The sequence below is a fragment of the Elephas maximus genome, chromosome 4 (genome assembly GCF_024166365.1).
Source record: "Elephas maximus indicus isolate mEleMax1 chromosome 4, mEleMax1 primary haplotype, whole genome shotgun sequence".
In the NCBI taxonomy this organism is placed as follows: domain Eukaryota; kingdom Metazoa; phylum Chordata; class Mammalia; order Proboscidea; family Elephantidae; genus Elephas; species Elephas maximus.
The window spans coordinates 63,976,487-64,003,372 of NC_064822.1; the positions used below are offsets into that span (position 1 = coordinate 63,976,487).

The 26,886-nt window shown below is 49.0% G+C and overlaps 2 protein-coding genes across 5 annotated transcripts in view; one reads left to right on the forward strand and one right to left on the reverse strand.

The window, feature by feature from the left end:
* The window catches only part of CLSTN3 (calsyntenin 3), a 35,506-nt gene that overhangs the window by 400 nt on the left and 8,220 nt on the right, over positions 1–26,886 (forward strand). Inside the window, exons 2-19 of one of the 4 annotated variants that reach the window (XM_049882344.1) lie at positions 5,396–5,735; positions 6,870–7,009; positions 7,777–7,919; positions 10,407–10,529; positions 10,953–11,148; positions 12,772–12,980; positions 13,235–13,384; positions 13,641–13,826; positions 14,265–14,546; positions 15,348–15,460; positions 17,945–18,107; positions 18,753–18,809; positions 19,540–19,697; positions 19,834–19,982; positions 24,298–24,524; positions 24,871–25,041; positions 25,906–26,051; positions 26,286–26,421. In XM_049882344.1, the coding sequence (XP_049738301.1) occupies positions 7,856–7,919; positions 10,407–10,529; positions 10,953–11,148; positions 12,772–12,980; positions 13,235–13,384; positions 13,641–13,826; positions 14,265–14,546; positions 15,348–15,460; positions 17,945–18,107; positions 18,753–18,809; positions 19,540–19,697; positions 19,834–19,982; positions 24,298–24,524; positions 24,871–25,041; positions 25,906–26,051; positions 26,286–26,421 (2,530 nt within the window). In that variant the 5' untranslated portion in view covers positions 5,396–5,735; positions 6,870–7,009; positions 7,777–7,855. The remainder of the gene's footprint in view (positions 1–5,395; positions 5,736–6,869; positions 7,010–7,776; positions 7,920–10,406; positions 10,530–10,952; positions 11,149–12,771; positions 12,981–13,234; positions 13,385–13,640; positions 13,827–14,264; positions 14,547–15,347; positions 15,461–17,944; positions 18,108–18,752; positions 18,810–19,539; positions 19,698–19,833; positions 19,983–24,297; positions 24,525–24,870; positions 25,042–25,905; positions 26,052–26,285; positions 26,422–26,886) is intronic. The other 3 variants (XM_049882348.1, XM_049882345.1, XM_049882346.1) reach the window with 3 other exon arrangements.
* On the reverse strand, positions 1,556–5,887 carry RBP5 (retinol binding protein 5). Its single transcript, XM_049882362.1, is given in 4 exon segments — positions 1,556–1,776; positions 2,200–2,301; positions 4,975–5,153; positions 5,749–5,887. Coding segments are annotated over 4 exon segments (408 nt in total). The 5' UTR covers positions 5,822–5,887; the 3' UTR covers positions 1,556–1,722.

A 26,886-nucleotide genomic window follows, 5' to 3' on the forward strand; every position in this document is an offset into this window, starting at 1 on the left:
TGGGATCCATCAGCCCTTGGAGCTTCTGCTAGGTGGCTTTGTCAAGAGGCGAGCTCTCCACTCTCTACTCTGCTGGGGACATCTGTAAGGGGCTGGGTAGGGAACAGGCTTTTCAGTTCCACTCTGAGTTCTTTTCTATCTCTTTCCTAACTTCATCCCAGTGTGTGTGGTAGGATCAGCGTTGCAAGCTTAGTTCTCCTTGGCCAGAACCTCAGTGGCTGTCATGTCTGGGTAAGGGGTCTAGTCATTGCAGGAAGAGGGGGCATGGGTGTTTATCTGATGAACACAGGCCAGGGACTTTCCATCCTCTTCTCCTCGCCCACCCCAACCCAGCCACCCAGAATTCTACCTCCATCCCACATTGATCCCACTTCTATCTGATTCTTGCCTCACATGACTTTTATTCTGAAAGAACCAAGAGTCATTGCCCCCGAAGGTAGGGAGGAAGCCAGAGGCTGGCTTGTCACTGGCCCTGAACTGGTCCCACCCTTCTGGGCTATTTTCCAGGACTGTGACTCTGAGACCATAGGGAAGGGGCCTTGCTGGCCTCAGACCCTCTGCTTTTCCCCTCTCTCCAGACTTCTGGGCTTTAAGCAGAGGGTAGAGAATCCCTCTAGCCAGGTCTGCTGGTCTTCTCCCCTACTGCTTGTTGCCTTTACATCCACATGTCCCTCATCTTTCTTTCCCTTGGCCTTGTTTTATCCCCCTGCTTCCTTTTCAGTCTTTTCTGGCCTTATTGCTGCCTGTCCTTCCCCAGGCAAACATGGAGGCCTGGTCACTGTTTAGAAGCTCCCAGACTTCCCTAGCACTGGACAAAGGCCTCTCCCTGTCCCATGTCTCTTTTCCAACGTGTAGGATGGAAGTATAAAATAGTCAGGGTGTGTTCAGATGTTTGTAAACATGGAGTCACTTGAGCCCTGTACAGGTGGGTGATGAGGGAAATTGAGGTTCTCTGGTGGTGCAGTGGTTAAGAGCTCAGCTACTAACCAGAAGGTCAGCAGTTCAAATCCAGCAGCTGCTCCTTGGAAACCCTACAGGGTAGTTCTACTGTGTCCTAAAGGGTTGTTTGAGTTGGAAACCACTGAACAGCAATGGGTTTCTGGTTTGGCTGCCATTGCAGCAAGCAGCTCCCTCTGCTGCCTGCGGGGGAAACAGTAGCTCCATCCGCCCACAGTCTCGAAGGGTCTGGGTATCCCTTGGAGACGACACTAGATAGGGCCAGTGGTTCTGTTGAGCCTACAAGGCTTTCTTGAGAAAAAGGACAAGGAAAAGGAGGAATGGAGCTACCATTACCTTCTGTTTAAAATCTTGAACCCCCATCATAGTTTTCCAAAAGGTCCACCAAGATTGAATTTTCACTAATCCTCAAATGCCCAAAGCTGAGTTCTTTCTTAGAAGGAAAGTAAGGGGCCAAATGAGTCATGAGGGAGAGTGGAGGTGGTCATTCTCAAAGGCCCTTTCCCCTTTGTCTGCTTCTTTCATTCAGAAGGTCAGACCTTGAACTGACTATGAGGCAGCTATTATAGGGTAGTGGAATGTGAGAAACAAAGGACTTTGGCCTGCAAGTTACAGGTTAACATGGAGAGGGAGGAAGCAGGGGAAATGGGAAGTGGCCTGAGGAAGAAACTGCTGAGCTGGGACATCTGGGTTTGAAGGGGGCACAAGCACAAGGGATCGGTGGACGCCCAGCACTGTCTGGAGCAGGCCCTCAGCTCCTCTCGGCTATCTGACCTTCCTGAAGACCTGCTCACACACTGCCTCCCTGGCAGTCAGTTCCTGGGGAGAGAGCAGAGAGATGAAGACAGAGAAATAAGGTCCTTACCAGCCAGAGCTCCTTTCTCAAAGTCCCTGACCTCCACTTAGTCCTTCAGAATACATTGACAAGAGCATTTGATATATGGGGAATTGTATCATTGTTCCAAACCCTCAACTTTTCACCCCAGAGGAAGGAAGGTAGCTTGGTCAGGGGATGGGAAATGGCTAAACCTCCATCTCCCAGTTATGATTTATGGACAGTCATCAGACTTATACCTGGGGGCCACCTTGGCCACTCTATTTCTTCCTCTCCCCACCCTTCTCAGTCCTTATATTTTCCTTCTTTGATGGTCTTCCTTGGGGGAAGGGGTGCATCCTAGCTGGAGGCCCTTCTTCTAGACACCCTTACTCGTGCCTGCCCGCCTCAGCCCTCACCCAGCTCACCAGATGCAACTTCTCTCCATCCAGCCAGTGTTTCCAGCCTCAGTTGGGGACCTCCCCTTTCTGCACACACACCAGCTGCTCCTCCTCCCAGGTTACTATTGTCTATAGGGGAAGACAGGAATAAAGAAAGATTGAGAGGCAGGTCCCCTGATATGCTTCCCAAATTACCCCAGCTGCCCCCTATCACTCCACAGCAAATACAGTCTTGCTCCAGCCCCAGCGCCTTCATTCTAAGTGAATGGGCAGCTCTGAGCCAGCATGACTCCTGTCGCCTACTCCTAGAGGCCACCAAACGGCCATAGTTGCTATATAGTGATATTCGAGTGGCTCTGCCTCAAATGATCTGAGGGTGAGTGGGGTTGGGGAAGGGTAGTCTGGGTGAAATTGGGAGGGTGAAAATGGAAACTGTCCTCTGGTGACTTTTGTCTGACCTGCCTTTGGGAAAAAAGAGAGATTCTTTGGGAGCCCCACCAGAGAATCTCTTTTCTCCTCTTTCAACCACAGCTGAAGTGTCCCTTAAAAGAAGTCCCAACCCCGTGAACCAGAGCTGGGTGAATTCTGATTTATTTATTTATTTTATTTATTTTATTTTTATCTGAGCCTCCTGTAGGATAAAAACGAAATAACCCAACCCATTGCCTTTGAGTCAATTCCGACTCCCGGAGACTCCATGTGTTACAGAGTAGAACTGCTCCATAGGGTTTTCTTGGTTGTAATCTTTACAGAAATAGTTAGTCAGGCCTTTTTTCCATGGTGCCACTGAGTGGTTTCGAACTGCCAACGTTTAGGTTAGCAGTTGATCACAAACCACTTGTGCCACCCAGGCCCTTTTCCATAGGATAGATCCTGCTCGATAAGGTGCTCACAATCTTGAAAAGACAGGAAGAAACAACAACAACAACAAAAAAACCAAAATGAAACCCACTGCTGTCGAGTCGATTCCGACTCATAGCGACCCTAGAGAGGATCAGTAAATACTCATCTATTATACCAGGCAAGTGTGTTGGGATAGGAGTGAGGAGGGAAGAACTGAGTCTTCAGAAAAGTTAGGTGTTAGTTAGATTGGAGATAATGGGAAGATCCTGGCAAGGAAAAACAGCATAGAGGTAAGAGAGGAAGACAAATAGTCCTGAAGGGCTCTAACCTAGAGTATGTGTGGGAAAGATAAATGAGGAGCTGGCAAGTTAAGCATCTGCACTTTAACTGGAATGTAATAGATGGCCACTGGAAGGGTTTGAGCCAGGGACTGATATGGTCACATTTACATTTTAGACAGATCCTTGTGGCTATGGTACACAGAGTGGGTTAGAGGAGGGTCAAGGCTGGGGCCAGTTTGGATGCCAGGTGAGAAATGAGGGCCTGAATTAACGTAGTGAGAGTGAAAGTGGTTAGGAACAGATGAGAGCCATCTAGAACAGTATTCTTCAATAGATATATAATGTGAGTCACCAATGCCAGCCACATATAATTTTACATTTTCTAGAAGCTATAAATTTTTTTTTATGTTAAAAAGAAGCAGGTGAAATAAATTTCAATAATGTATCGTATTTAACTTAAAATATTTAAAATATTATGTCACCATGTAATCAATATAAACATTTCTAATGGGATATTTTTACATTCTTTCTTTTTTTGTATTTTCTCCCAGAATCCAATGTGTATTTTACACTTACTACACATCACAATTTGGACTAGTTACATTTCAAATGTTCAATAGCCACATGTGGCTAGTAGCTATTATGATGGACAGTGAAGAAAAATTATAAAGACTTCTTGACTAATTATATATGGTGTGTGTGTGTGTGTTGGAGGCACAGAAGTAAGGCAACAAACGATATTGATCATGACTCCTGGGTCTCTGGTTTGATGGCTGGTTATTGACATTAACAGAGACAGTAAATATAAAAGGAGGAGTTGGTTTGTGTAGAAGGATAATGAATTTGAGTTTGACCTTGGGGCATGCAAATGGAAATGGCTTGTAGGCAGCTGAAACCATCTCCCTGAAGCTCCGGGGATAGCTCTGGCTGGAGCATATATGTCAAGGGCAGTTTAGAGGTGGTAGTTGAAGGTGAGGGACCCTCGTGGCACAGTGGTTAAATGCCCTCAGCTACTAACCACAAGTTCAGTGGTTCAAACCTACTGGCTGCATCATGGGAGAAAGATGTGGCAATCTGCTTCCATAAAGATTACAACCTTGGAAACTCTATGAGGCAGTTCTACTCTGTCCTATACAGTCACTATGAGTCAGAACTGACTCGACTGCAATGGGTTTTCGGTTTTAGTTGAAGATGTGGGTGTAGATGATTTAGTCCACAGATGGTATACATACAAGAATGAGAAAGCCAAGGACAAAACACTGGGGAAAAGCCCCACTTAAGGGATTAATAGGGGAACTAGGGTTTGCAAAGGAGACCAAGAAGGAACAAGCAAGTGAGAAATGTAGGAAAATAGGGTTATAGAGGGGAAGGGAAAAGAGGCTGTTTGGTGACCAGCAGTGTCACAGGTTAGAGTGTGAGTAAATATTTTTTCATTGCCTGGGAGTGACCTGCTTTTTTAGCCCTTTTGGCTGGTGATAAGAGGGGCGGGGAAGAAGTAAGAGAGAGTGGGGGGACCACCAGAAGTCTGTTAGTCTCAAGACTTGTAGCCTGGGGACTCCACAGCCTGCTATGGCAATCATTTTTCCTGGCTCTGGCTAGGAGAGGTCACTTTATTTTGCCCCAAATTGTTGACAGGCACCTGCTCATCCACCCCTCCCCCCAGTCCAAGGAAAAGTACCTGGCATTTCCGTCCATCCACAATCCTGAGATCCTCTTCAAACTCAACTCCCACGTCGAATTCCAGAATGTAGTTGCGGAAGGTGCTGAGGGTCTTCACTGTCATGTGGTTGCCTCGATGGTCAATCTCCTTGTCTGGCTTCAGCAGCAGCACTATCTTCTGCAAAGCCATGTTGATGTCTGTGGGGGTAATCTCTTAGCAAGGGTCCTGCCAGCCCACGGGAGCTTCCTCAACACAAGCAGTATCTCAGGGCTGTGAGCTTTCCCTTAACTGTGGATAGCTTGGTTGCTATCCAAAATGTCGGCAGTTTGAATCCACTACCCGTTCGTTGTAAGCCGCTGGGGCAGTTCTACTCTGTCCTATAGGGTCACTTTAAGTTGGAATTGACTTGAGGGCAATGGGATTTTTTGTTTTGTTTTAGCATTGCCCTGCACTGGGCTACAAACCAGAAGTTTGGGAGTTTGAACCCACCCAGAGGCACCTCAGAAGAAAGGCCTGGTGACCTTCTTCCAAAAGATCACAGCCATGAAAACCCTGTGGAGCACTTCTACACTGACACACATGGGGTCTCCATGAGTCAGAATTGATTTCACGGCAACTAGTTTTGGTTTAGCATTGCCCCTGGTTAGAACTGGATCTCAAGTCAGGTGTCAGCAGCCCAAACCTTTCCACAATCTCCAGCGCTAGCACTCCCCCTTCTCAATGGGACTGAGAAGAAGGAAGGCAAGAGAAAGAAGGGGAGCGAAAGGGGTCTGGGAGAGGTGAGGCCATTACTTAGGGCTTGCAGGTAGTCTTCCATGTTCTTCTGTGAGACAAAGCGGTAGTAGCCGGTGAGGTTGGGAGGCATTGTCCAGGTGGGCCAAAATGGAGATTAAAATTTCAGGAGGATACAGGAGAGAAGGTGAGGGGAGTGAAGATGTTGTCTGGCAGGTGGGGCTGAGAGATTCCAGGCAGCCCTCCACAGGGAGAAACCGGCCTGTGTAAAGTTTCTGCTTTCCAGGGCTTTTATAGGACTGGGGCCCTGTTGCAATAAGAGTCCCTGTGAGACTTCCTCCCTCCGCCCATGTTGAGTTTGGGGCTAGTGTCTGCTGGGCAGCCTGAGGGAAGGGCAGGGCCTTGGCAAGGTTGTGCCTGACCTCCGCTTTTCCTGAGGAAGGAACCTGGAGGAGTCCAGGGTCCTGGGCTGCCAGTCATCCAAGACTTGAACCTTTCCAAAGGTCAATATTGGCCTCCACCCTGTTTTTCCTCCTGAAAGAGCTGGGAACAGTCCCAGAGCCCACAGGGGCAGTCTCCTGGAAGGGAGCTGCAACTGGCCTGGCTATGAGGAGTAGTTGGGGTTCTCACAGGCCCACCTAGGTGTGAGTTCTAACAATACCGGAGATCCCTGAGCTGAGTCAGAGATCTAGAAGGTGTCCGGAGAAGGAGGTAGGAAAATAAAGGGGGACAGCCATTTGGCCAGGAGCCACAGTGAAGAAAACTCTACAGCCCCCACAGCTCCCTCAGACACCTTTGCTGGGCTGGAACCCAAACTTTTTGCTCTATAGAGTCACTAGGAAGAGGGGAGGATGGGGGACTGCAGAAAGAGTGAAGGGGTTTGGTGCCGGGAGAACTGCTCCTTCCAAGCTCAGAGCAGGTGTTGAGTTAGAGTTCGAAGTCCTCAGCAGAAAGTGGGGCGGAGTTTGGTTGGTTGTTTGGAAGAATTTTATACTCTTTGGCTTGGAACCCAGGGATTTCCCTCTCCCTTTGGAGTCATCGATGTCACCACCCCAAGTCCCCAGTGCTGAAACAGCCATGTGTACCAGATGTATTCCCCTGGAGGCCTCTGCCTAACTTAGTGTGTCACGCCTCCCCAACTGCCCACTCTCTCTCAAGCCTCCTAACTTCCTCCGCTTCAGGATCGGTTGGGTTGGCTCATCTTGGTTTGAGTAGAGAAATCGGGAAGAGGGGGCAGGGAACGTCGGCAGTGGCAACAACTGCGGGATAGATCCATTTTCGCGGGCCTGACATTCCAGCTGCTGATGAACAGTCCCAACAGGTGGGTGTGAGGGGAGCACAAATATCTCATGCATTCTCCAGCCCCCGAGCCCTTCCCCCTGCTGATGTCCCTAGGTTTCCTCAAGTCCTGGGGCTGGGGGCTTAAATGCCAGGGTTTCTCTGGTAGAGGCTGAGGGCGCTGCTTCGCTGTACCCAGGAAGCACGCAGCAGGGACTTGCTGATGGAATGGGTCGTGAAAAGGGGTTAATGCAGAGTTGGAGGGGTGACGTGGATACTGCCCCTCCCCACCTCCTCAGGTCTCGGCTGACGTCGTCCCTTCCCCACCCCCTTGCTTTCAGCTTCTAGATTCTCCCTACGTCCCTCGTATTTCCCACCCCCTCTATGGCTCTCCAGCTTCCTCCCCAGCCCCCGCAATTCCCCTGCGCTCCCCAATTGCAGTCAGGGGAAAAAAGGCCTACCACATTCTCCCGCCCCTGCTTCCCAGCACCATTGGTCCTCTCCCCCCCTGCAGCACCTGGCCCCTCCAGTCACCTGATTGGCCAGCAGCCCCATCAATCCGTGCCTGGCTGTGCTGACGTCATCCTGCAGTAGCGGGGATGGGGTGGGAGTGAGAGAGAGAGTGAGGACCCCGGGCTGGAGAGGGACCGAATAGAAGCCACTGCAAGTCCCCTACCTTATCCACCAAGGTTGGGGTCTGCCCAGGTCTGCCCTGTGGACTAGTGTAGACGGCAGGCTCCTCTCTGTTACTGCCCTGGTGCCCTCTGTCTTCCCTGCCCTCCTTGAAGAGCTCCTGGATCCCTCCCCCAGGTGGGACAAGCAGGCTTGAGGCTCCCAGGGGAGAGCGATCTCCAGCCCTGCCCTGCCCTGCCCTGCCCCGCACCACACCATGACCCTCCTGCTGTTGCCCGTCTTGCTGGCCTCCCTTCTCCCCTCCAGCTCCTGTAACAAAGGTGAGTGAGGTGGGGGTGGGGGGACACTGAAAGAGGGGCAGGGGCCTCTCCATGTGGGGATAGGGGGCAGGAGGCATTGAGGCTTTCTGGCACATGACAGGTGTCTGCTCCTTTTCCGACCATACCACTTTCCATCCATTTTCTCAGATCTGTCCCCTTCTCCTCTCCCTCAGGATCTCCCTTGCCACATCCTCCTTTCTGGTCCATCTCTACCCATGTGCTTCTCTTGTTGGTCATCTTACCCCTACATGGTCCCCATCACTATTTTGGAGTCCCTAGCCACCCCCACCCCTGCCCAGTTTCTCCATGCTGGTAGATATCTCAGATCTCAGAGGACTGCCCCTGAGCAGTGATATGCATCTCTCCATGGCTCTGTTTTCACTGGGGTGTGCACACACTAAGGGTGTGTGGCAGCTCCATCTGGTTCATCTCCATCCCATCCTGGGGAGAAACTGTTCCTTGCAGCTCAGCAATTCGGAGCACGTATGTTTCTGCGTGTTCCTCTGCATCCATACCCTGACGGCTGCACACAGCTGGGCTGTGGGTTACCAGGGCTGCCCTCTCTGGCAGACAGCAGATAAATTCAACTGGGTGGGGATGTCAGAAAGACTGGGAGAGATGGAGGGAGGGGGCTAGGAGCAGAGGGCTCAGGTAGGGGGAAGCAGATGGAGAAAGGCTAGGAAGGGGAAGAAGTGGGTATGGGAGGGCACTAAACAAGTGGTGAGAGGGAAAGCTGAGAAGAAGAGAGATGAGGCATGGGAGGGGGATAAGAAGGGGATAGGAGAGGGTAAAGGTAGAGGAAGAAAAAAGGGAGAATGAAAGGAAAATCAGGAAGAAAAGAGAAGAGGGGAAGGAGGAAGCCAAGGAAGGAAGAGACAGGGACCCTAGGAGTGAGTGAAAGGTAATGGATACATGGAAAGAGTAGGTGGTCAAGAGGAGAGAAGTTGGGAAACTAAGGCCTAGAGGCTCAGGGAGAGAGGCAGGGATGGAGGGGCGAGCTGTAGAGAAAGTGCCTGGCTCTGCCCTTGCTGTGCCTCACCCCCTCCATTTGCGTTCTCCTTCACCTGGCCTGTCTGTGGCTCCTGCCTCCATCTCTGACCTCAGCCTGGCTTCTTAGCCTCCTGCCACTTCCTGTGCTGCCTCCTGCGCACCATCTTGAGGCTTTCTCCTCAGCCATCAGGGAAGGGGTTGTGGTGGTCATCAGCAGGAAAGGGGTAGGCATTCAGATACCAGAAGGCTTTTGGGGGGAGGGGGACGATTAGAGGAAATCAGGATTTCTTGCACACCATGAATACTCTGAACAAGTTGGCTTTTGGTGACTCAGTTTCCCTCTGTCGATATGTCCTCCTCCATCTGTGTCCTGCTGCTGTGCCATTATGAATGTGCTTCGAGAGCCTGGGGCTTGGCGTGATGGGACCAGATAGAGTTAACAGTGGAGGCTGGGGTTGGGGGTGATGTGGAAGGGGAGAGAACATGCCGAGCTCCCAAGGAACACTGTGCCTTCCCCATAGCCCCCCAACAAGCTAGCGGGAGACTGGTCCTGGGGAGTGAGGGTGATTTAGTGAAGTGTGGAAGGATCTGGAGCTTGAATGAGTTCCACATCCACCCTGAATTGGCTGATGGCTGAAGGGGAGTGTGTTGGCAAGAATTAGGACTAAGTCATGGGTCTGTGTAAAATGTGGGGTTTGGGGAGTGTGAGGTCTGGTGGCCCTGTAGCGGATGTAGAAATGTGCTGGTTATGAGTGTGTTCTGGGTGTGGGGGTGGGAAGCAGGGAGGGAATTTGTTGTGTTTCTAGGCCAGCTTGATAATCCCTTAGGGTGTTGGCTGTGCTGGGTCCAGGCATTTGACGTTGATCCCTGTACTCCATTCCTGCCCCTCTCTGTCCCCCTCCCTTTGTCCTATATCTCTTCTCTTCCCTTCTTTCTCCTCTTCCCTGGGCTCTGGGAGAATGGCCTCAGGTTGGGGCTTGGCTGGAAAGTGACAAGTGAAAGGAGCAGGATTGGAAATTAAGCGGGGGTGGGGGGGTGGGGAGGGCGGATAAGGAATCAGGAAACTTCTAGATCCCCTTCTTTTTTAATCCCGACTTTGCCCTTAATCTTCACCTTCGCTTTCTCAGGGCGCTTTTGGTGGCCACCACTGCTCCCTGACTCCCCAGTCTCCACTGTCCTGCACCGAAAGGGGGTTCTCCACCCCCTGACCCTGGTACCCAGGGGAGATGGTGGTCTCCTCCCCCATCCCCAGAGGGCAGGCTGTTGCCATGGAAACTGTCTATCCTGCTGTAGGCGATGGCTGTGACCTCCCACAGGCCGTCTGACTTCTTCAATAGCTAATTTCTCATCCTCATCCTCCTCCTTGTGCTCATGCAAGGTGCTCCTGCAGGGGGTTGAAAGGGTGCTGAGGTGTGAGTTTGCCCCGGCCATCAGGAGCTGTCCTAGGAGTGGAGGCCCAGCTCACATGTGCCTCCCTTTCTCTCCCTGGGGGGTCAGCCAACAAGCATAAGCCATGGATCGAGGCAGAATACCAGGGGATCGTCATGGAGAACGACAACACGGTCCTGCTGAACCCACCACTCTTTGCCTTGGACAAGGACGCCCCCCTGCGTTATGCAGGTAATTGGGGCAGAGTAGGGGAGAGAAAAGTAGTTGGGAGGGCAGAAGTTGAGGGAAGGGAGGGGTGGTCTTGGGGGTGGGGAGAATGAGAGTGTGGGGAAGAGGCCTGGGGAAAGTACAAGATGAATAGGCTGAAGGCGGGGAATAGGATACACTGAAGAACTGTGGCTGAGGAAAGGATGCTAGAGAAAAGGACATGGGCAGGCAGGGGTTAATTGAATCAAGACTTTGTCAAATCTCAGACCTGGTGGCTCTGAGAGGGAAGCTATGCATTTGATCATTCATGCTTTCACACCTGCAAGGGAAGGGACAGGGGTTTGGGAGGAGGGGTGAAGCTGGAATGAGAGGTGAGGAGCTGAGGGTGGAAGAGGAGGTGCTGGAGGTAGTGCAGAACCTCACTGCTTCCCTTCCCCACTGGGCCAGGTGAGATCTGTGGCTTCCGGCTGCATGGGTCTGGGGTGCCCTTTGAGGCGGTGATCCTGGACAAGGCGACAGGAGAAGGGCTGATCCGGGCCAAGGAGCCGGTGGATTGTGAGGCTCAGAAGGAGCACACCTTCACCATCCAGGCCTACGACTGTGGCGAGGGTCCTGACGGGGCCAACACCAAGAAGTCCCACAAGTGAGGAAGCCCTTCTTTGCCCCATATGCCTCAGGGTCCTCCCCTCTGCTCCCTGAGCTGAGCTTCCATCCTCTTCTCCCAGCCCCTCACCATCCCCTGTCTGTGTTGTCATTGAATATCCACCCACTGTTCTGCTGTTCATAGAATTTAGGAACGGTATTCTTGCCCCCAGGATCCTTCGGTCAAGGTGACAAAAGCATATAGTAGAGTTTAGTAGGATTTAATCCTGGCTCTGGAGTCCCTGGGTGGAGCAAACAGGCTATGTGCTCAGCTGCTAATCAAAAGGTTGGAGGTTCGAGTCCACCTACAGATGTCTTGGAAGAAAGGCCTGGCGATCTACTTTTGAAAAATGAGCCATTGAAAACCCTATGCAGTATGGATCTACTCTGACACACGTGGTGGGATCACCCTGAGTTGGAATGAACTCCGTGGCAACTGTTTTTTTGTGTTTTAGTCCTGCTTCTGCCTCTTATGACTTACTGAGCCTTTCTGGGTCTACTTTTCCTTATCTGTAAAATGTGGATAGTGATGATACCTACTTCATAAGGTTGCTCTGAAGATTAAATGGCACAGTGCCTGGTACATGGTAAAGGGCTCAATAGTTCTTGGGAGCTGTGATGATGCAGAGGAGGATGGACCATTTCAGCACACATCCCGATCTCCTTGCAGCTGCCTACCAGTCTGTCTGCAGTGGACACCACACTCACAGAGTTAATAACACTCACACATACAGCTCTAGGAGGGGGTGGGGAAGAGATGGTTACAGCAGGAAAGAGGCCAGGGTCCAGGACACCTACGTCTTGTTCCTGCTAACTCTGATTTGAGTGTGAGAAAGATTGGCAGTCAGGATTCCTGGGCCACTAAAAGGCATTGGAGATAAACAGTTCTTTGTGACTTCATTTCCTATTTGGAGATAGGGTCCTTGTTCCTTGGTCCTGGGAGCCTGGATCTTGGCTATGGGAGTCAGCATGAAGGGCATCCACCCAGCTTTGCTCACCTGGGGCACAAGTAAGCAGGTGCCACCCCTGACATGCACATTTCACACATGTGTACAGAAGGCAGCACACAGCTCGAATGTCCTGCTCAGACATGTCAGCTGACTTATACCTTTTGTACAAATGCCACAGTCCTTCTTATGGCTGGTTTTAATTTTGGCTTTTCCTCTGTATCTTCCTTGATTATCTCATGGATCTGATTGTTGTGAAGGAGGATTTGCTGGATGCAAAATTCTCTGCCTCACCCCTTGCTTGGCACCTCAACCTATAGCATTTGTTCAGAAGTCATCAAATCAGCTCCTGGGTCTCCCCTGGTGCTTATTCCATAGCTCTTACATCGGTCACCCCTTTCTTAGCTCCAGTTCTCTTGAGTACCTTCTCCCTGGAGTTTCCCCTACTCTGGCACAACTTTGACCTGGACTGGTGCTCTGCGGGAGTGGGGAGTGAGCATGCTGACCTGCCCCAGGCTCAGGGACAGATGGACTCTCTCCTGCTTTGTGTCACCACCTGCGTTCCTCCTCAGCCTCTTGTTCCTCTCTTGGAGCATGGAGGCTGGCTGACTCTTCTTTGTCTCCCTTCCTTGTCCCTGCTTTGTTGTCTCCCCCTCCTTCTGCTCTGGTGTGTGCAGGGCAACGGTGCATGTGCGGGTCAATGATGTGAATGAGTTTGCCCCCGTGTTTGTGGAGCGGCTGTACCGTGCAGCTGTGACGGAGGGGAAGCTGTATGATCGCATCCTGCGGGTGGAAGCCATCGATGGCGACTGTTCCCCGCAGTACAGCCAGATCTGCTACTACGAGATCCTCACGCCCAACACCCCCTTCCTCATCGACAATGACGGTAAGTCCATACCCTGACCGCCCCAGCTGCCCAGCTCTGTGTCAGCCTACTCTCTTTAGTGTTCCCACATCTCCTGCCCTTCAGATGCTCACTTCACACCCTCCTTCCCAGATGTGGAACATTTTTCTCCCAGACACTTTCTTGCATCTTGATTCACCTGCTGCTCAATTAACTCATGAATCCTCCTCTTGCCTCACTAGACGTTCTCTAGTGCTGCTGATCCTATTTGTCCTCCCCTCTACCCCCTATTCCAGGGAACATTGAGAACACGGAGAAGCTGCAGTACAGTGGTGAGAAGCTCTACAAGTTTACGGTGACGGCTTATGACTGCGGGAAGAAGCGGGCAGCAGATGACGCGGAGGTGGAGATCCAGGTGAAGCCCACCTGTAAACCCAGCTGGCAAGGTGAGGAGCTCAGCTCTGTGACCATGTTGTGAATCACCTTTCCCCTTGGTCTTTCTGTTTGTCCCTTCTGACAAACATGGGGTCCAGCCTAGTGGTCAGGGGAGGGATAACTGGGGGGAAGGCTTGTAACTGTCTTCCTGGCTGTGCCATTTTCCTAGGAGCTCAAGGCTGGCAGTGGACATGGCAAGAGGAGAATGGACAAAAGAAGCTGCCATACCCTTCTCTCTCCACTGCCCTCTCTGTCTCACCCATGCAGGCTGGAACAAAAGGATTGAATATGCACCAGGTGCTGGGAGCTTAGCTTTGTTCCCTGGTATCCGCCTGGAGACCTGTGATGAACCACTGTGGAACATTCAGGCCACCATAGAGCTGCAGACCAGCCACGTGGCCAAGGGCTGTGACCGTGACAACTACTCAGAGCGGGCATTGCGGAAACTCTGTGGTAAGTTTGCCCCCCACTCCTTCAGGCCTGTCCCTTCCCACCTAGGCTTTGCCTCACCCTCTTCTGCCCCTTTCTAAGAATTTGCTGTACATTTTCTGACCATTTCCAAGTGCACATATCCATAGGGGTTGTGGCACAGGGTTAGCTCTTGTGGCCTAAAAAGGCAGAAAAATATGTCATTGGCAAAGATGCATTATAGTGCAATACAGTCATCAGATACGTTATGGGGCAATGGTAGGGAGAGATGAAGAGAATGGGTTGAGTTAATTGGAGAGATATTCCTAGAGAGGTCCATCCCCATCTTGTCTTTGACAGTATAGAAGAGGTGGTGAGACTACCTGTAGGAAACCTTTCTGCACATTCAACCGGTCATGCTCTCCCATTTCCCCATCTGTTGCCCCTCAGTTCTGACACTTGTGCCTCCTGGGGCTCCTGCAGGTGCTGCCACTGGGGAGGTGGATCTATTGCCCATGCCGGGCCCCAATGCCAACTGGACAGCAGGGCTCTCCGTGCACTACAGCCAGGACAGCAGCCTTATCTACTGGTTCAATGGCACCCAAGCTGTGCAGGTGCCCGTGGGTGGCACAGCTGGGGTGGGCTCTGGGTCCCAGGACAGCTTCAGTGACCACTTTACCCTGTCCTTCTGGATGAAGCATGGTGTGACTCCCAGCAAGAACAAGAAGGAAGAGGAAACCATCGTGTGTAACACTGTCCAGAATGGTGAGCCTTCCTAAAGCACTGCCTGAGAGTGAGGAAACTGACTTCTTGTCCTGGCTCTGTCACTGTCCAGTGTGACTGTGAGCAGGTCACTTCCCTTCTTCTCATGTAAAATGACTGTGCTTGGTTTGATACTCCCTGAAATTCAGTGATTTATCAGCACGATATGTTGAGATTCTACTGCTCTCAGAGTGCAGTGCAGCCGCCACCACCATTCTCATCTGTAGTTGTCCAGTCTCCCTGAAGGTCACCAGGCAATAGGCTTCCCCATCTCCACAAGCATTAAAACCCCTTCATTGCAGTGGAAAAGCCTGGGTAATGGTGTGTCCATTCTTTCTTCTCTACTACTAACCCATCCTTCTCCTCTAAGGGCTAGTTGGCTTCCCTAGAATCTTCCCCAGACTGTAGTGGCACAACCCCCCTAGGGAGGGCTCAGCTCTTTCATTTATAGCCATTTCTCTGATCCCATTTCTCTCACCCTGAAAATGGTTGTCACCCATGATATTTGTATTAGCCAAAGGACTAATAAAGAGCTGGTGGGATCAGGCTGGCTAGTGTTTCCCCCTCAGCCAATCAGAGTGCCTGAGAGCCCTATTTACCACTTGGACTGAACCATGTATGAGTGTGAGTATGTGTGTATCTGTGCGTGTGTGTGTGTGAGAGAGAGAGAGAGAATGAATGAGGGAGCGAGAGAGCACAGGACAGAGGATTAGGAGAAACCAACATCCTCTCCCTCCTGATGCTTTGAACTTGTTCTTACTTCAGACCCTGTGCTTGACTCTTGTCCCCACCTTTTCTCTTCAGAGGATGGCTTCTCTCACTACTCACTGACGGTCCATGGCTGCAGAATTGCCTTCCTCTACTGGCCCCTGCTTGAGAGTGCCCGCCCGGTCAAGTTCCTCTGGAAGCTGGAGCAGGTGAGGCTGGGTGTTTGTAGCTTAATTTCAGGGCAGGAGGGTCCTGGGGCAGGGGTTGACATTTTCTGGGTTGTCCTATGCTCCCTCTTTCATTCTTCACTTTTAGTCATGGAACATTCTATCCCCAGGTTCTCTTGTTCTTTTCTTCCAAGGCTTATCTCCTGTAGAAAGTACTCTGTGATTAAGAGGAAATAGGGAAAAATTACTGCAAACACCCAACTCAACCAACCATCCAATCATCTCCTCCTTCTTATTTTATTTGTTCTTTCTTTTACCTAGAACCTTAACAGTACATATCCCTGACTTTCAGGGAGTTAGGAGAAAATAAGTAATTCTGACATACGTGAATTGGGGTTGCATCCTGCCAGGGAAATCTGCTAGCAATGAAACTTAGGTTAATGTGTCTAAACCTCTGCTTCTCCTCCTATTAAGTGAGGATAATCAGAATTCTATATTCCAGGGTCATCGTTAGGATTCAATGATATAATAGTCCTTGTAGGCGGAGAAAACTGTACACGTTAATTCTTATTGTCCATGATTACGAAGGATAAAAAATTGGACAAAAAATCAAAAATCCTTTCTTGAGCCAGTGGCTGCAGCCTCTTCTCTATTCAGTCATTCTCCATGCTGACCACAAGGACCAATGGGGACTAATTTGAATTTTCATCTTCTTCTATTTTTCTCGTAAGCCCCGGTGGAGTGGCTGAGCAAGTAAATGGCTGAAAAAGGGCAGGAAGAAAATCCACTATCTGAATAATTAAGGGCTGTCTACAAAAGCTTTTTGCAGTAATCTTTTAAAGAAATAGTCTGCCAATTGTTACCTCTTGATCTTTCCTCCAGATTGCTAATATTGGCAGCTTATATTACCCTCTCTATTTTTCTTTAATTCACTCTCATTTATCCCACAAATATTTATTAAACACCAGTTAAGTCCCAGGCACTTGGCTAGGTTCTGGGGATACATTGGAGTCCAAGATGGAACAAAATCTTTGTGTTCATTGAGCTTACATTTTAGTTGGGGACATAGGCTTAAATAAAGTAAGTAGATGTAAAAACAATAAGTTATGATTAATTCTCTGGAAGAAGTAAACAAGGTACTGAGGTGGAGAATGGGGGAAGGCTGAGAAGGGGGGGGGAGCTCAGATTAGATGTTCAGGGAAGGCCTGACTGAGATGAAATTTAGTCTTAGCCCTAAAGGATGAAGGAAGAGAGCAAGGAAGAGTTGTTCCAGGTAGAGGGAAGAGCAGGTGCAAAGGCCCTGAGATATGTTCTAGGCATGGAAAGAAGGCCAGGGAGGTTGGTGTAGAGTGAACAAGAAGGAAAGATGATAAAACATTGAAGAAATGGATGGGACCAGGTTATACAGTGGGCCTGTGTGCTGGCGTCAGTTTAGATTTTGTTATGAGAGATAGGAAGCCTTTTGAAGGATATAAAGCAGAGATGAGACCTGATCAGATTTACATTTTAATAAGATCCCTTTGGCAACCATGGGAGGAATGTATTGAAGAGATGTAAGCATAAAGTTGGAAAGACTGTTTCAACATTCCACACAAGAGAGTTGGGGGACTTGGCTAATGTGTGGCAGTGGAGATGGAGAGAACTGCACAGAAACACACTGCTTTTTGACCTATGGGGACCTGGGATTGATAGGACCTGCTGATGGATTAGATGTGGAGAATGAGGGAAAGGGAAGGATTAAGGATGTCTCTCTCCTAGGTTATCCACCTGAGCAACTGGATGGATGATGCAGCATTTTACTGCCCAGGGAATACTGAGGGAGTCAGAAAGGGGCCTAGACTTCTATCTTACACATGTTAAATTTGAGATAGCTGTGATATATCTACCTGGAGAGCCCAGCATTTAGAGGAGAATTTCTGGACTAGTGACATAGATTTTGGAATTATCAGCATAAATATGGTATCTGAATCCATGGGAACAGATGAGGTTATCCCTGGGAAGAGAGTGTAGAGAGAAAAGGGAAGAGAATCCACATCTGAATCTTGAGGAACCCCAATATCTGGAAGTTGATAAGGCAGAATACTCTCTACCCCTCACTCCTCTGACCATCCCTCACCCCCATCTTGGCTGAACATAAGAGAAACTGCAAAGGGAGACAAAGTTTGTTTTGGTGGTTCCTGTTGGGTTAGAAATTATCCTAGAGGTTACAGTGCCGCAGATGCATAATACATACATGCATGCATGCATATATACTCACACTTTTTGGGGAAAAGTTATTCATAATATGGTGTGTTACTCCTCTTAGGAATGTTTATAGTTTTAAAAATTTACCTGAAGAGGGTGGAATTTTAGGTACTAGGGTTGTTGTCTGATAGAAATGGGGCAAGGGTGCCAGCTGTACTTGGTAGGCACTAGTAAGTCCTGTTGGTAGACCTGGGAATATGAGGGACTGTGCCCCATTTCCCAAGAACAGTTCTCTGAAGATGAAGTAACTGAGAGGTTGTTGTCCTTACCTTCCTCCCCCAGGTCTGTGATGATGAGTGGCACCACTATGCTTTGAACCTCGAGTTCCCCACAGTCACACTCTACGCTGATGGCATTTCCTTCGACCCCGCCCTCATCCATGACAATGGCCTCATCCATCCGCCCCGAAGAGAACCTGCTCTCATGATTGGGGCCTGCTGGACTGGTAAGACCCTCTGAGCTTCTCGATAAAGACACCAAAGTTTAGAGTCTCCAGAGGTTTAGGATTGATGAAGGAAGGTGGGTTTGGATGAGCAGCCTGGCCCGGGCTAGCTGAGGCCACCACTTGCACCTCCCTGCAGCTGGGCAGGATGAGGGTGACAGATCTCCAGTGGAAGAGATCACAAATCACAACCTTCCACATCTCTACCCATTCCACTGGGTGTCACCTCTGACTTGGAGGAATATCCTTCTTGGGCATCACCAGAATCTCTCTGTAACTTCAGCTTGTTCTCGCTTTGTTCCACCCATAGTAATGATGATTGCTACAGCCCATTCCCCTGACAGAGAACAGTAACCCTTCATAGGTTCATTACTCTTCTAATTTTAAGTCATTTCCCCCCCTGTGTGTGTGTGTGTGTGGGTGTGCGCGCGCGCATGCACATGTGTATGTGTCTTACCAGAGCCCATGTGTTTGAGAGTTTGTTTATAATAGAGGCCTGAGAGACTGGGACATGACAAAAGAAGGGTTGAGACTCAGCTGAGAGGTGGCAAGCGCTACAAGTACAGGGCCAGAGCAGGAAAATCCTCTCATTCCTCTCCATCAATCCATCCCCACAACCCTGAGCTCACTAGCACTTTCTTCCCCCAGAGGAGAAGAGCAAAGAGAAGGAAAAAGGAGGAGACAACAGTATGGACCCAGCACAAGGTACTCTGTGTGTAAGAACTGGAGACCAGAGATTTCACATCTTAACTTTCTGTTCTGTGCTCCCTTTTCCACCCCAAATCCTGTACTGCCTTGCTATTTACTGCTTCACACACCACCAGGGGGCAGAATCTCAGAAAAATACAGCAAGGCAGGGTTTCCTTGGTGAGGTATCCTTTCCTGACTATAGAGTGAAATAAAGGAGTTATCTTTCTGGCTTCCCACATAGTTGAAAGGGAGTGGAAAGAGCCAGATACACAGGAGGAGAAGGTCTGGGCATCCCCTGAAGCTTACCCACACTCATCCTAGGTCTCCTTGCATGTCACTGTGAAAGATGCCCTCTCTTGCAGTCTCCTCCTCATTTCTCCTCTTTCCTTGTTTCTCCTCTTTCCTCCCTTTGGTGCTGGCTTCCGCCTGCCCTTTCCTGCTCTCTTGGAAGCTTTCCTTATTTCTGTTGCTTCTGTTTTTCACTCTTCTTCTTCACCTGATTTTATTCTCTCGTTTTTTTCTTCCCTCTCCCTTCTTTAATCTCTTTCTTATCTCTACTTCTCTATCACTTCTTTTCTTCTTTCTTTTCTCTATTTCTCTTTTTTGTTTTCTTTCTCAAGCCATCTGTTCTTTTCCCTTTGTCTTTACTTTTCTTTTTCTCTCAGTCCGTCTTTCTCTTATCCCATTCCTCCTCTCCTTTTACCTTTTCTCACCTCCTGGTCCCCCTCCTGTGTTCCTGCCCTAGGAGACCCCTTGCCGATCCACCACTACTTTCATGGCTACCTGGCTGGTTTCAGCGTGCGCTCAGGTCGCCTGGAGAGCCGCGAGGTCATCGAGTGCCTCTATGCATGTCGGGAGGGGCTGGACTATAGGGATTTCGAGAGCCTGGGCAAAGGCATGAAGGTATAGCCCCTTCCTCTAGCCCTCTCTTTCCCGGCATGCCCCCTGCCCCTCAACCTTGCCCCACCTCTCTACCTCTGTTCCCTTCCTCTCCTACCTCCTGGTCCTGCTCTCAGCTGTGTCTGTGTCTGGGGCCCAGGTCCACGTGAACCCCTCGCAGTCCCTGCTCACCCTGGAGGGGGATGATGTGGAGACCTTCAACCATGCCCTGCAGCATGTGGCTTACATGAACACTCTGCGCTTTGCCACGCCTGGCGTCAGGCCCCTGCGCCTCACCACTGCAGTCAAGTGAGTGTTGGGTGGGGTGGGCAAATCACAGTGCAGAGCAAGAGTGTCAGAACTGCTCGGCCTTAGACATCATCTAGGGTTACACCTTCCTCAGTTTACAGATGAGGAAACTGGGCCCCAGGAGAAGACAATTGACTAGCTGAACGTCACACAGCAATGTTGGTAGAAGAGCTTAGAGTAGACACAGATTTTTCAACAACCAGTTCGTTATTCTTTCCACTTAGTTGCACTTTGTGATCTTTTCTATGGTGATACATAAAGTGGCACAGAGAAGGTACTGGACTGGGAGCTGGGAGGCCTGATATTAATTCTGACTTGATATTAATTGCCTCGGTGAAAGAGCAAGCTCTTGTCCCTTCACCTGTTTTCATCTTGCTTCACCAAGTGATTGCAAGGTCAAATGCAATGATTATGTCTGGGGCTGGCAAGCTACAGCCCAGGCCAAATCTAGCCTGTTGCCTATTTTTGTAAATAAAGTTTTATTGGAATACAGCCATGCCCATTTATTTGCATATTGTCTATGGCTACTTTTCACAATACAATGGCAGAAATGAGTAGTTGCGACTCGCAAAGTCCTAACTATTTACTACCTGGCCCTTCACAGAAAAAGTTTGCTGACCCCTGGATTTTATAAAAATTTTATTGTGGTAAAATATATCTAATAAAACATTTGCAACTTCAATCATTTTTATGGGTATAGTTCAGTGACATTAATTACACTCGCCATGTTGTGCAACCGTCACCACTATCAATTTCCAATTTTTTTTTCATCACCCTTAACAGAAGCTCAGTACCCCTTAACCAATAACTCCCTATGTCCCCCTCTCACCTGCCTCTGGTCATCACTAATAAACTTTTGACTCCTGAATTTTAAGTGAATGATTTTAAATTCTTTAAAAGAAAAATCCTAGACTGTTTCCAGGTTTAAGTATATATGAGGTGCTTTAAAAATACAAATTAATTGAGAGGCAGTGAAAGCATAATATTAAGGAGACAGGGTCTATTACTAGCTTTTTAGCGTTGGGCAAATTAACCTCTCTGGGCCTCAGTTTTCTCATTTGTAAAGTAGGGATAACAATAGAAGTTAATTCACGGAATTGTTGTAAGAACTAAATTGTATAATCCAGTTCTAATGCTTAGCAGAGTGTCTATTACACATTCTGTAAATGTTGGCTATTATTCTATGAAGGCATTTTCATCCCTTATTATCGTTCATGCAGGAGAAAGATGTGGTATTCTGCTTCCATAAAGATTATAGCCTTGGAAACTCTGTGGGTCAGTACTATTCTGTCCTGTAGGGTCACTATGAGTCAGAATCAATTTGATGGCAATGGATTATTATCATTTATGGGGCAGTTTTTAGGAGATACTGACATCTAATGGGAAACCTTGGTGGCGTAGTGGTTAAGACTTGTGGCTGCCAACCAAAAGGTCAGCAGTTCAGATCCACCAGGCACTCCTTGGAAACTCTATGAGGCAGTTCTGTCCTATTAGGGTCACTATGAGTCAGAATCGAGTCAACGGCAATGGGTTTTTTTTGGCCATCTAATGGGTGGGCTGTACCCAATAGGAGTCAGGATGCCTGAATTCTGTTTTCATTACACTTTACCTTACTCTGCTTCAGTTTTCCCATAAGTTAAATGAAGATAAAAATCTCTGAATTTCCACCTGAATGCTGTAATCTCTATAAGTCCTGCCAGCTTCTCAAACAAGTGAGTTAAAACTGAAACAATCAACTTCAATGCCCAAACCAGACCTTCCCTTTAAATTCTCTTTTTCTGCAATGACGTTCTGTCCTTGTAATCACCCAAGCTTGAAACTCAGAGTCATCTTTGATTCCCTGTCTTCATCCTGTAAACCCCACCAGTTGCCAGGTCACCTGGATCCTGCCTCTGTACTGAGTGTCTGGAATATGTCTCATCTGTTACCATTTCTGGTGTTAGCTCTTGTATTAGTTTCTAGGGCTGCTGTAACAAAATACCACAAATTGGGTGACTTCCAAGAACAGAATTTTATTGTCTCATAGTTCTGGAGACTAGTAGTCCAAATTAAGGTGTTCGCAGGGCCATATTGTCTCTGAAGACTTCAGGGGAAGAGGCTGCCTTGTCTCTCAGCTTCTGGTAGCCCCAGGTGTTCCTTGGCATGTAGATGCACCTTCACATGGCAGTCTTTCCTCTGTCTCTCTGTGTCTTTTCTCTTATGTAAGGACACCACTCAGATGGGATTAGGACCCACCTTACTCTGGTATGACTCATGTTAACTAACAGCATCTTCAAAGACTCATGTTAACTAACTGATAGCATCTTCAAAGACTATTGCCAAACAAGATCACATTCACAGTTACAGAGGTTAGGATTTCAGCTTATCGTTTTGGGAGATACCATTTGGTCCAAAACACATTTTTAGGTGTTATGGATTGAATGGTAAGACTTCTGTAAGACTCACGCATGTTGCCTAGAAGTCACTCTTGACTTTTCTAGCCCAGACTCTCATTACCTCTCATCTTGCACTAGCCTCCTAACTAGTTTACCTGTGTCTAGTCTTCCAGCTTCAGTTCACCTTTCACCTTGAGGCTAGGGTAGTCCTTTTAAATCAGACTTTTCATTTTCATCCTTCACTAATGAAAGACTTCAATGGATTCCTCTTGTCCATTGAATAAGAATGAGAATTCATCCTGGAGTCCCTGGGTGGCGCAAATGGTTAAGTGCTTAGTTACTAGCTGAAAGGTTGGCAGTTTGAATCCACCCAGAGGTGCCCGAGAAGAAAGGCCTGGTGATCCACTTCCAAAAGATCGTAGTCATTGAAAACCCTGTGTAGTGCAGTTCTACTATGAAACAGTCATGGCCTATGGAAACAAGGGCAGCATACATGTTGCATTTCAAAAAAAAAAAAATCCAATCTCTCGCATCAGGAAACTTTCAGGAGTCAATAACCCAGTCTCCTGCATCAGGAAACTTTCAGGAGCCTGATGCGGGAGATTGGATTGTTGGCAGGACTGTGGAGAGCGACACATGTTCAAAGTGGCGCAGTTGGCTGCCATCTTTGAGCTGGGTACCACTGCCTGTTTCCTGCTCAGGTCAAAAGCTGATGCGCAAGAGATTTGGTTGATACACAACGCATGTGCTGCCTGTGTTACCATCAGCCATGACTGAACTATTTAGAACCAGTTCAAAGCCCCGTTCTGAGCTCACCATACCTGCTGAGGTTACACCTTCTCCCTTTTGGCTCTAGCAATCAAGCTGGGCATGCTCAGTAATACTCATAATAATAGTTCTCTCAGCAAAACCATTTCAGTTAGCACAAGCATATGGACCATAGTTCCTCCTCCTGAATTATCAACTCCCTTATGAAGACTGTTTGTTCAAAGGGGTACGTCTTTGTGAATAAATTTCCCTGGTGCAAAACCAGGCCCCACAGGCTAGCTGTAGCTTAGTGGAAAGATCAGTGGGCTTTGAATGAGAAGAACGGGTTTAAGCCTTGACTTTGACACATATTAATTATGTGGCCAAGACACTTAAAGAGTTTTGGTTTCTTATCCCTATTCAACAGCACTGAAATAAGGTTATAATGAAATCACATGAGCAAAGTGCTTTATTAGCTGGCAAGTGTTATGCAAATGTGAGGTGTCCCTATTATTGACAAAGGATGGGGCTAGAAGTGATCCTGGAAAGGTATCTCCTGAGTGGCCATGCTGTTGGTTGGTTTGGCTTGGCTGAGTCCTCTAGGGATAGTTTTTCTGGTGCCGAGATCAATGAGGCTTCATGGGAGGGTGCAACTAAGTGCAAGATAGATTAGCTCACTTACCAAAGTGAGTTTCCCTGATATTAAAGGGAATGGAAGTGCCACCAAGGAGGAGGACATCATTTGATAGCCCCACTCCCCCACTTTTGTTGCTGAATATTTTCTGGCAGATATTGTACTGAATGCATGCTTATTTACTCTTGGGTAAAGAGCTGTATATGTATATGTATATACATTGTTATACGTTCAGTTTGTGTTATTTTTCATTGAAATAAGGTTTGATAGATGTTCCACAGTCCTGGGGCAAGGCATTGATGACATGATCACCCTTACAGGTCAGAGTTACCTGTCTCTGACCCTTTCCTGCAGTGGCACATACCAGAAAGCGTATCTCCCCCTCCAGCACTTCTACAGGGGTAGGGATGCAGAGACTACCTCCTTTTCCTCCCCTAGCCCTCCCTGACATGGGAAGCTCTATTGTAGAGGTAGAGGCCCAGAGGGGTAAGATAGATTTAGATTGTAAGGGAGGGGGCTTTGGGGTCACAAGCTGCCTTTCTCCCCTCTTCTCACATAGGTGCTTCAGCGAGGAATCCTGTGTCTCCATCCCTGAGGTGGAAGGCTATGTGGTAGTTCTTCAGCCCGATGCCCCCCAGATCCTGCTGAGTGGCACTGCTCATTTTGTCCGCCCAGCCATGGACTTTGAGGGGCCCGAGGGGGTCCCTTTGTTCCCTGACCTTCAAGTCACTTGCTCCATTTCTCACCAAGTGGAGGCCAAAAAGGATGAGAGTTGGCAGGGCACAGGTAAGGGTGCCTCCAGGAAGGGACATCATCAAGAGAAAGGGCCAATGTCTGGAACAAGAGAAAGGGCCAATGTCTGGAACCAGAGAGGGGGGGATTGTGGGACTGGAAATGAGAGCCACTTCCTCCTGCGTTTGCTTGACTGGAACCACTTGCCGTTAGGTAGTGAAGCCAGTGGGAGGTACAAGGGTGTTAGGAAATTGTTGGGTCTTGTGGTTCTTAACTGATGGTAACTGCTATCAAGGAATGACCCTGGAAGGAGAGGAAACATGGCCACAACGAGATGGCTGACTCAGAACCTCAGTGGGCCCTTCGGCTCTGACCCCAACACTGACTCTGTCTTGCCCAGTGACAGACACACGCATGTCGGATGAGATCGTGCACAACCTGGACGGCTGTGAGATTTCTCTAGTGGGGGATGACCTGGACCCTGAGCGGGAAAACCTGCTCTTGGACGTGGCATCCTTGCAGCAGCGAGGGCTGGAGCTCACCAACACATCTGCCTACCTCACCATTGCTGGTCAGTGGGGACTGGTAGCCTGTCCTCTCTTTTTGGTGCCCCTCTCTATGATCAAGCACCGGGGAAACCCAGAGGGCCCTCCTTCTAGAGAGAGGTGGTCCAATGCCATTTTGCTCCTTCCCAGCCTGGTAGATCCTCTGGCTTCCAGGATGCCCCTCAGGAGGTGAATTCCAAATGTTTCTTTCTTCCCACTCTTTTCTATAGCCAGGTTCACCTCGACTCCAGGTTCTCCTTCAGATCTTTCTAATCTCTCTCCTTCTTTGGCTCAGTCTTCTCTAACTAGCTTTCTAATCCGCCAGCTGTTTAGTACTAGCTATCTTCCATTTCACTAATCTCATGTACACACCATAGCTTGAAGTTAAGTCCTTATTCCTTAGTGAATAGTGGGAATGATGATTTGGTAGTTTCCAAGGGAGGACTGCTATTCTCTGAAGACCCTTCCAGAAGGGGTTCCTCCTATTTCTGTTCCCTTCCAGGGCTTGACTGAGAACTTATTTATGTTCCCCTCTCAGATTCCCTCCTGCTTGCTACCTCCCTTCTGTCCTGCAGGATCTCCTTATTTCTTTGTCTCCATCCCTGCTCAGAAGCCACAGAGGGAGGAGCAGGAAAAGGAGTCTCTGTTGCTCCATCCCAGTCAATTAGAGCAGGGTGGGGGTGGAGGGGACCCTCTCTTCCTCTGAGAGCTCAGGCCACACCTGTGCTGAGTGATGGGCTAACCCACTCTATGGGACTTAGTTCTATTTCCCCTTTACTTGGGCTTTGTGTGGTATTATCAGCTGGTAGGAGTTTGGGAGGGAGGGAGAGAGGGTCGTGCCCCAGAGCCTACCTTCACTGGCTCCTCCACTGAACAGTTCCTCTCCTCAGGGGTGGAGAGCATCACTGTGTACGAGGAGATCCTGAGGCAGGCTCGTTATCGACTGCAACATGGAGCTGCCCTCTATGCCAGGAAATTCCGGCTCTCCTGCTCAGAAATGAATGGCCGTTACTCCAGCAATGAATTCATCGTGGAGGTACCCAGAGAGTCTCTTTCCCCTACCCCCCACTGGTGAGGAGCCAGGGTGTTGTGGACTGAAACCAGTAGTTGCCGAGAATGGAAATTGCAGCATGGAGGACTCCTAGACCCTGTGGTGGGCAGAGGAGGAGAAGATTTGGGGCCATAGTTAAGAGATGGAGCTGAACTTCAGAAAAATAGGAAAGAGCCTGGGGTGAAGTACATGTGTCCACTGAGCCTTCCCTCTCTCCAGGTCAATGTCCTGCACAGCATGAACCGAGTTGCCCACCCCAGCCACGTGCTCAGCTCCCAGCAGTTCCTGCACCGTGGTCACCAGCCACCCCCTGAGATGGCTGGACACAGCCTGGCCAGCTCCCACCGAAACTCTAGTATGTAAGGCTGGGTGGGGTGGGGCTCGTCAGGGAGGGGTGCATGACAGGGCCGGGCACAGGTGTCCTCCTCCTCAACTGCTGGGAGGCAAAGAGAAGGGTAGAGCAGGGGGCTCTGTACCCTGTGCTACCTGACGTGGCTGACTGCTGTGGACAAATTTCTTTATCCCTCTGGGTCATTAATTTTCTTGGAGTCATTAAGTCAGTGTGGCGTTCAGAAGTATTTGTTATTCTTGCTGTCCTCCTCCAATAATATCAAATTAGCAGTGGACCTAAGGATGTCCCTTCCGTAGCAAAGCCATTAAGTATTAAGCACTATGGGTTGAAATCAACTCATTGGCAATGGGTTTGGTTTTTTTTGGGTAATGTGTACTAAAAGAGTCCCTGGGTGGTGTAAACGGTTAAGCACTTGGCTGCTAACCAAAGGGTTGACAGTTCAAGTCTATCCAGGGGAACCTCAGAAGA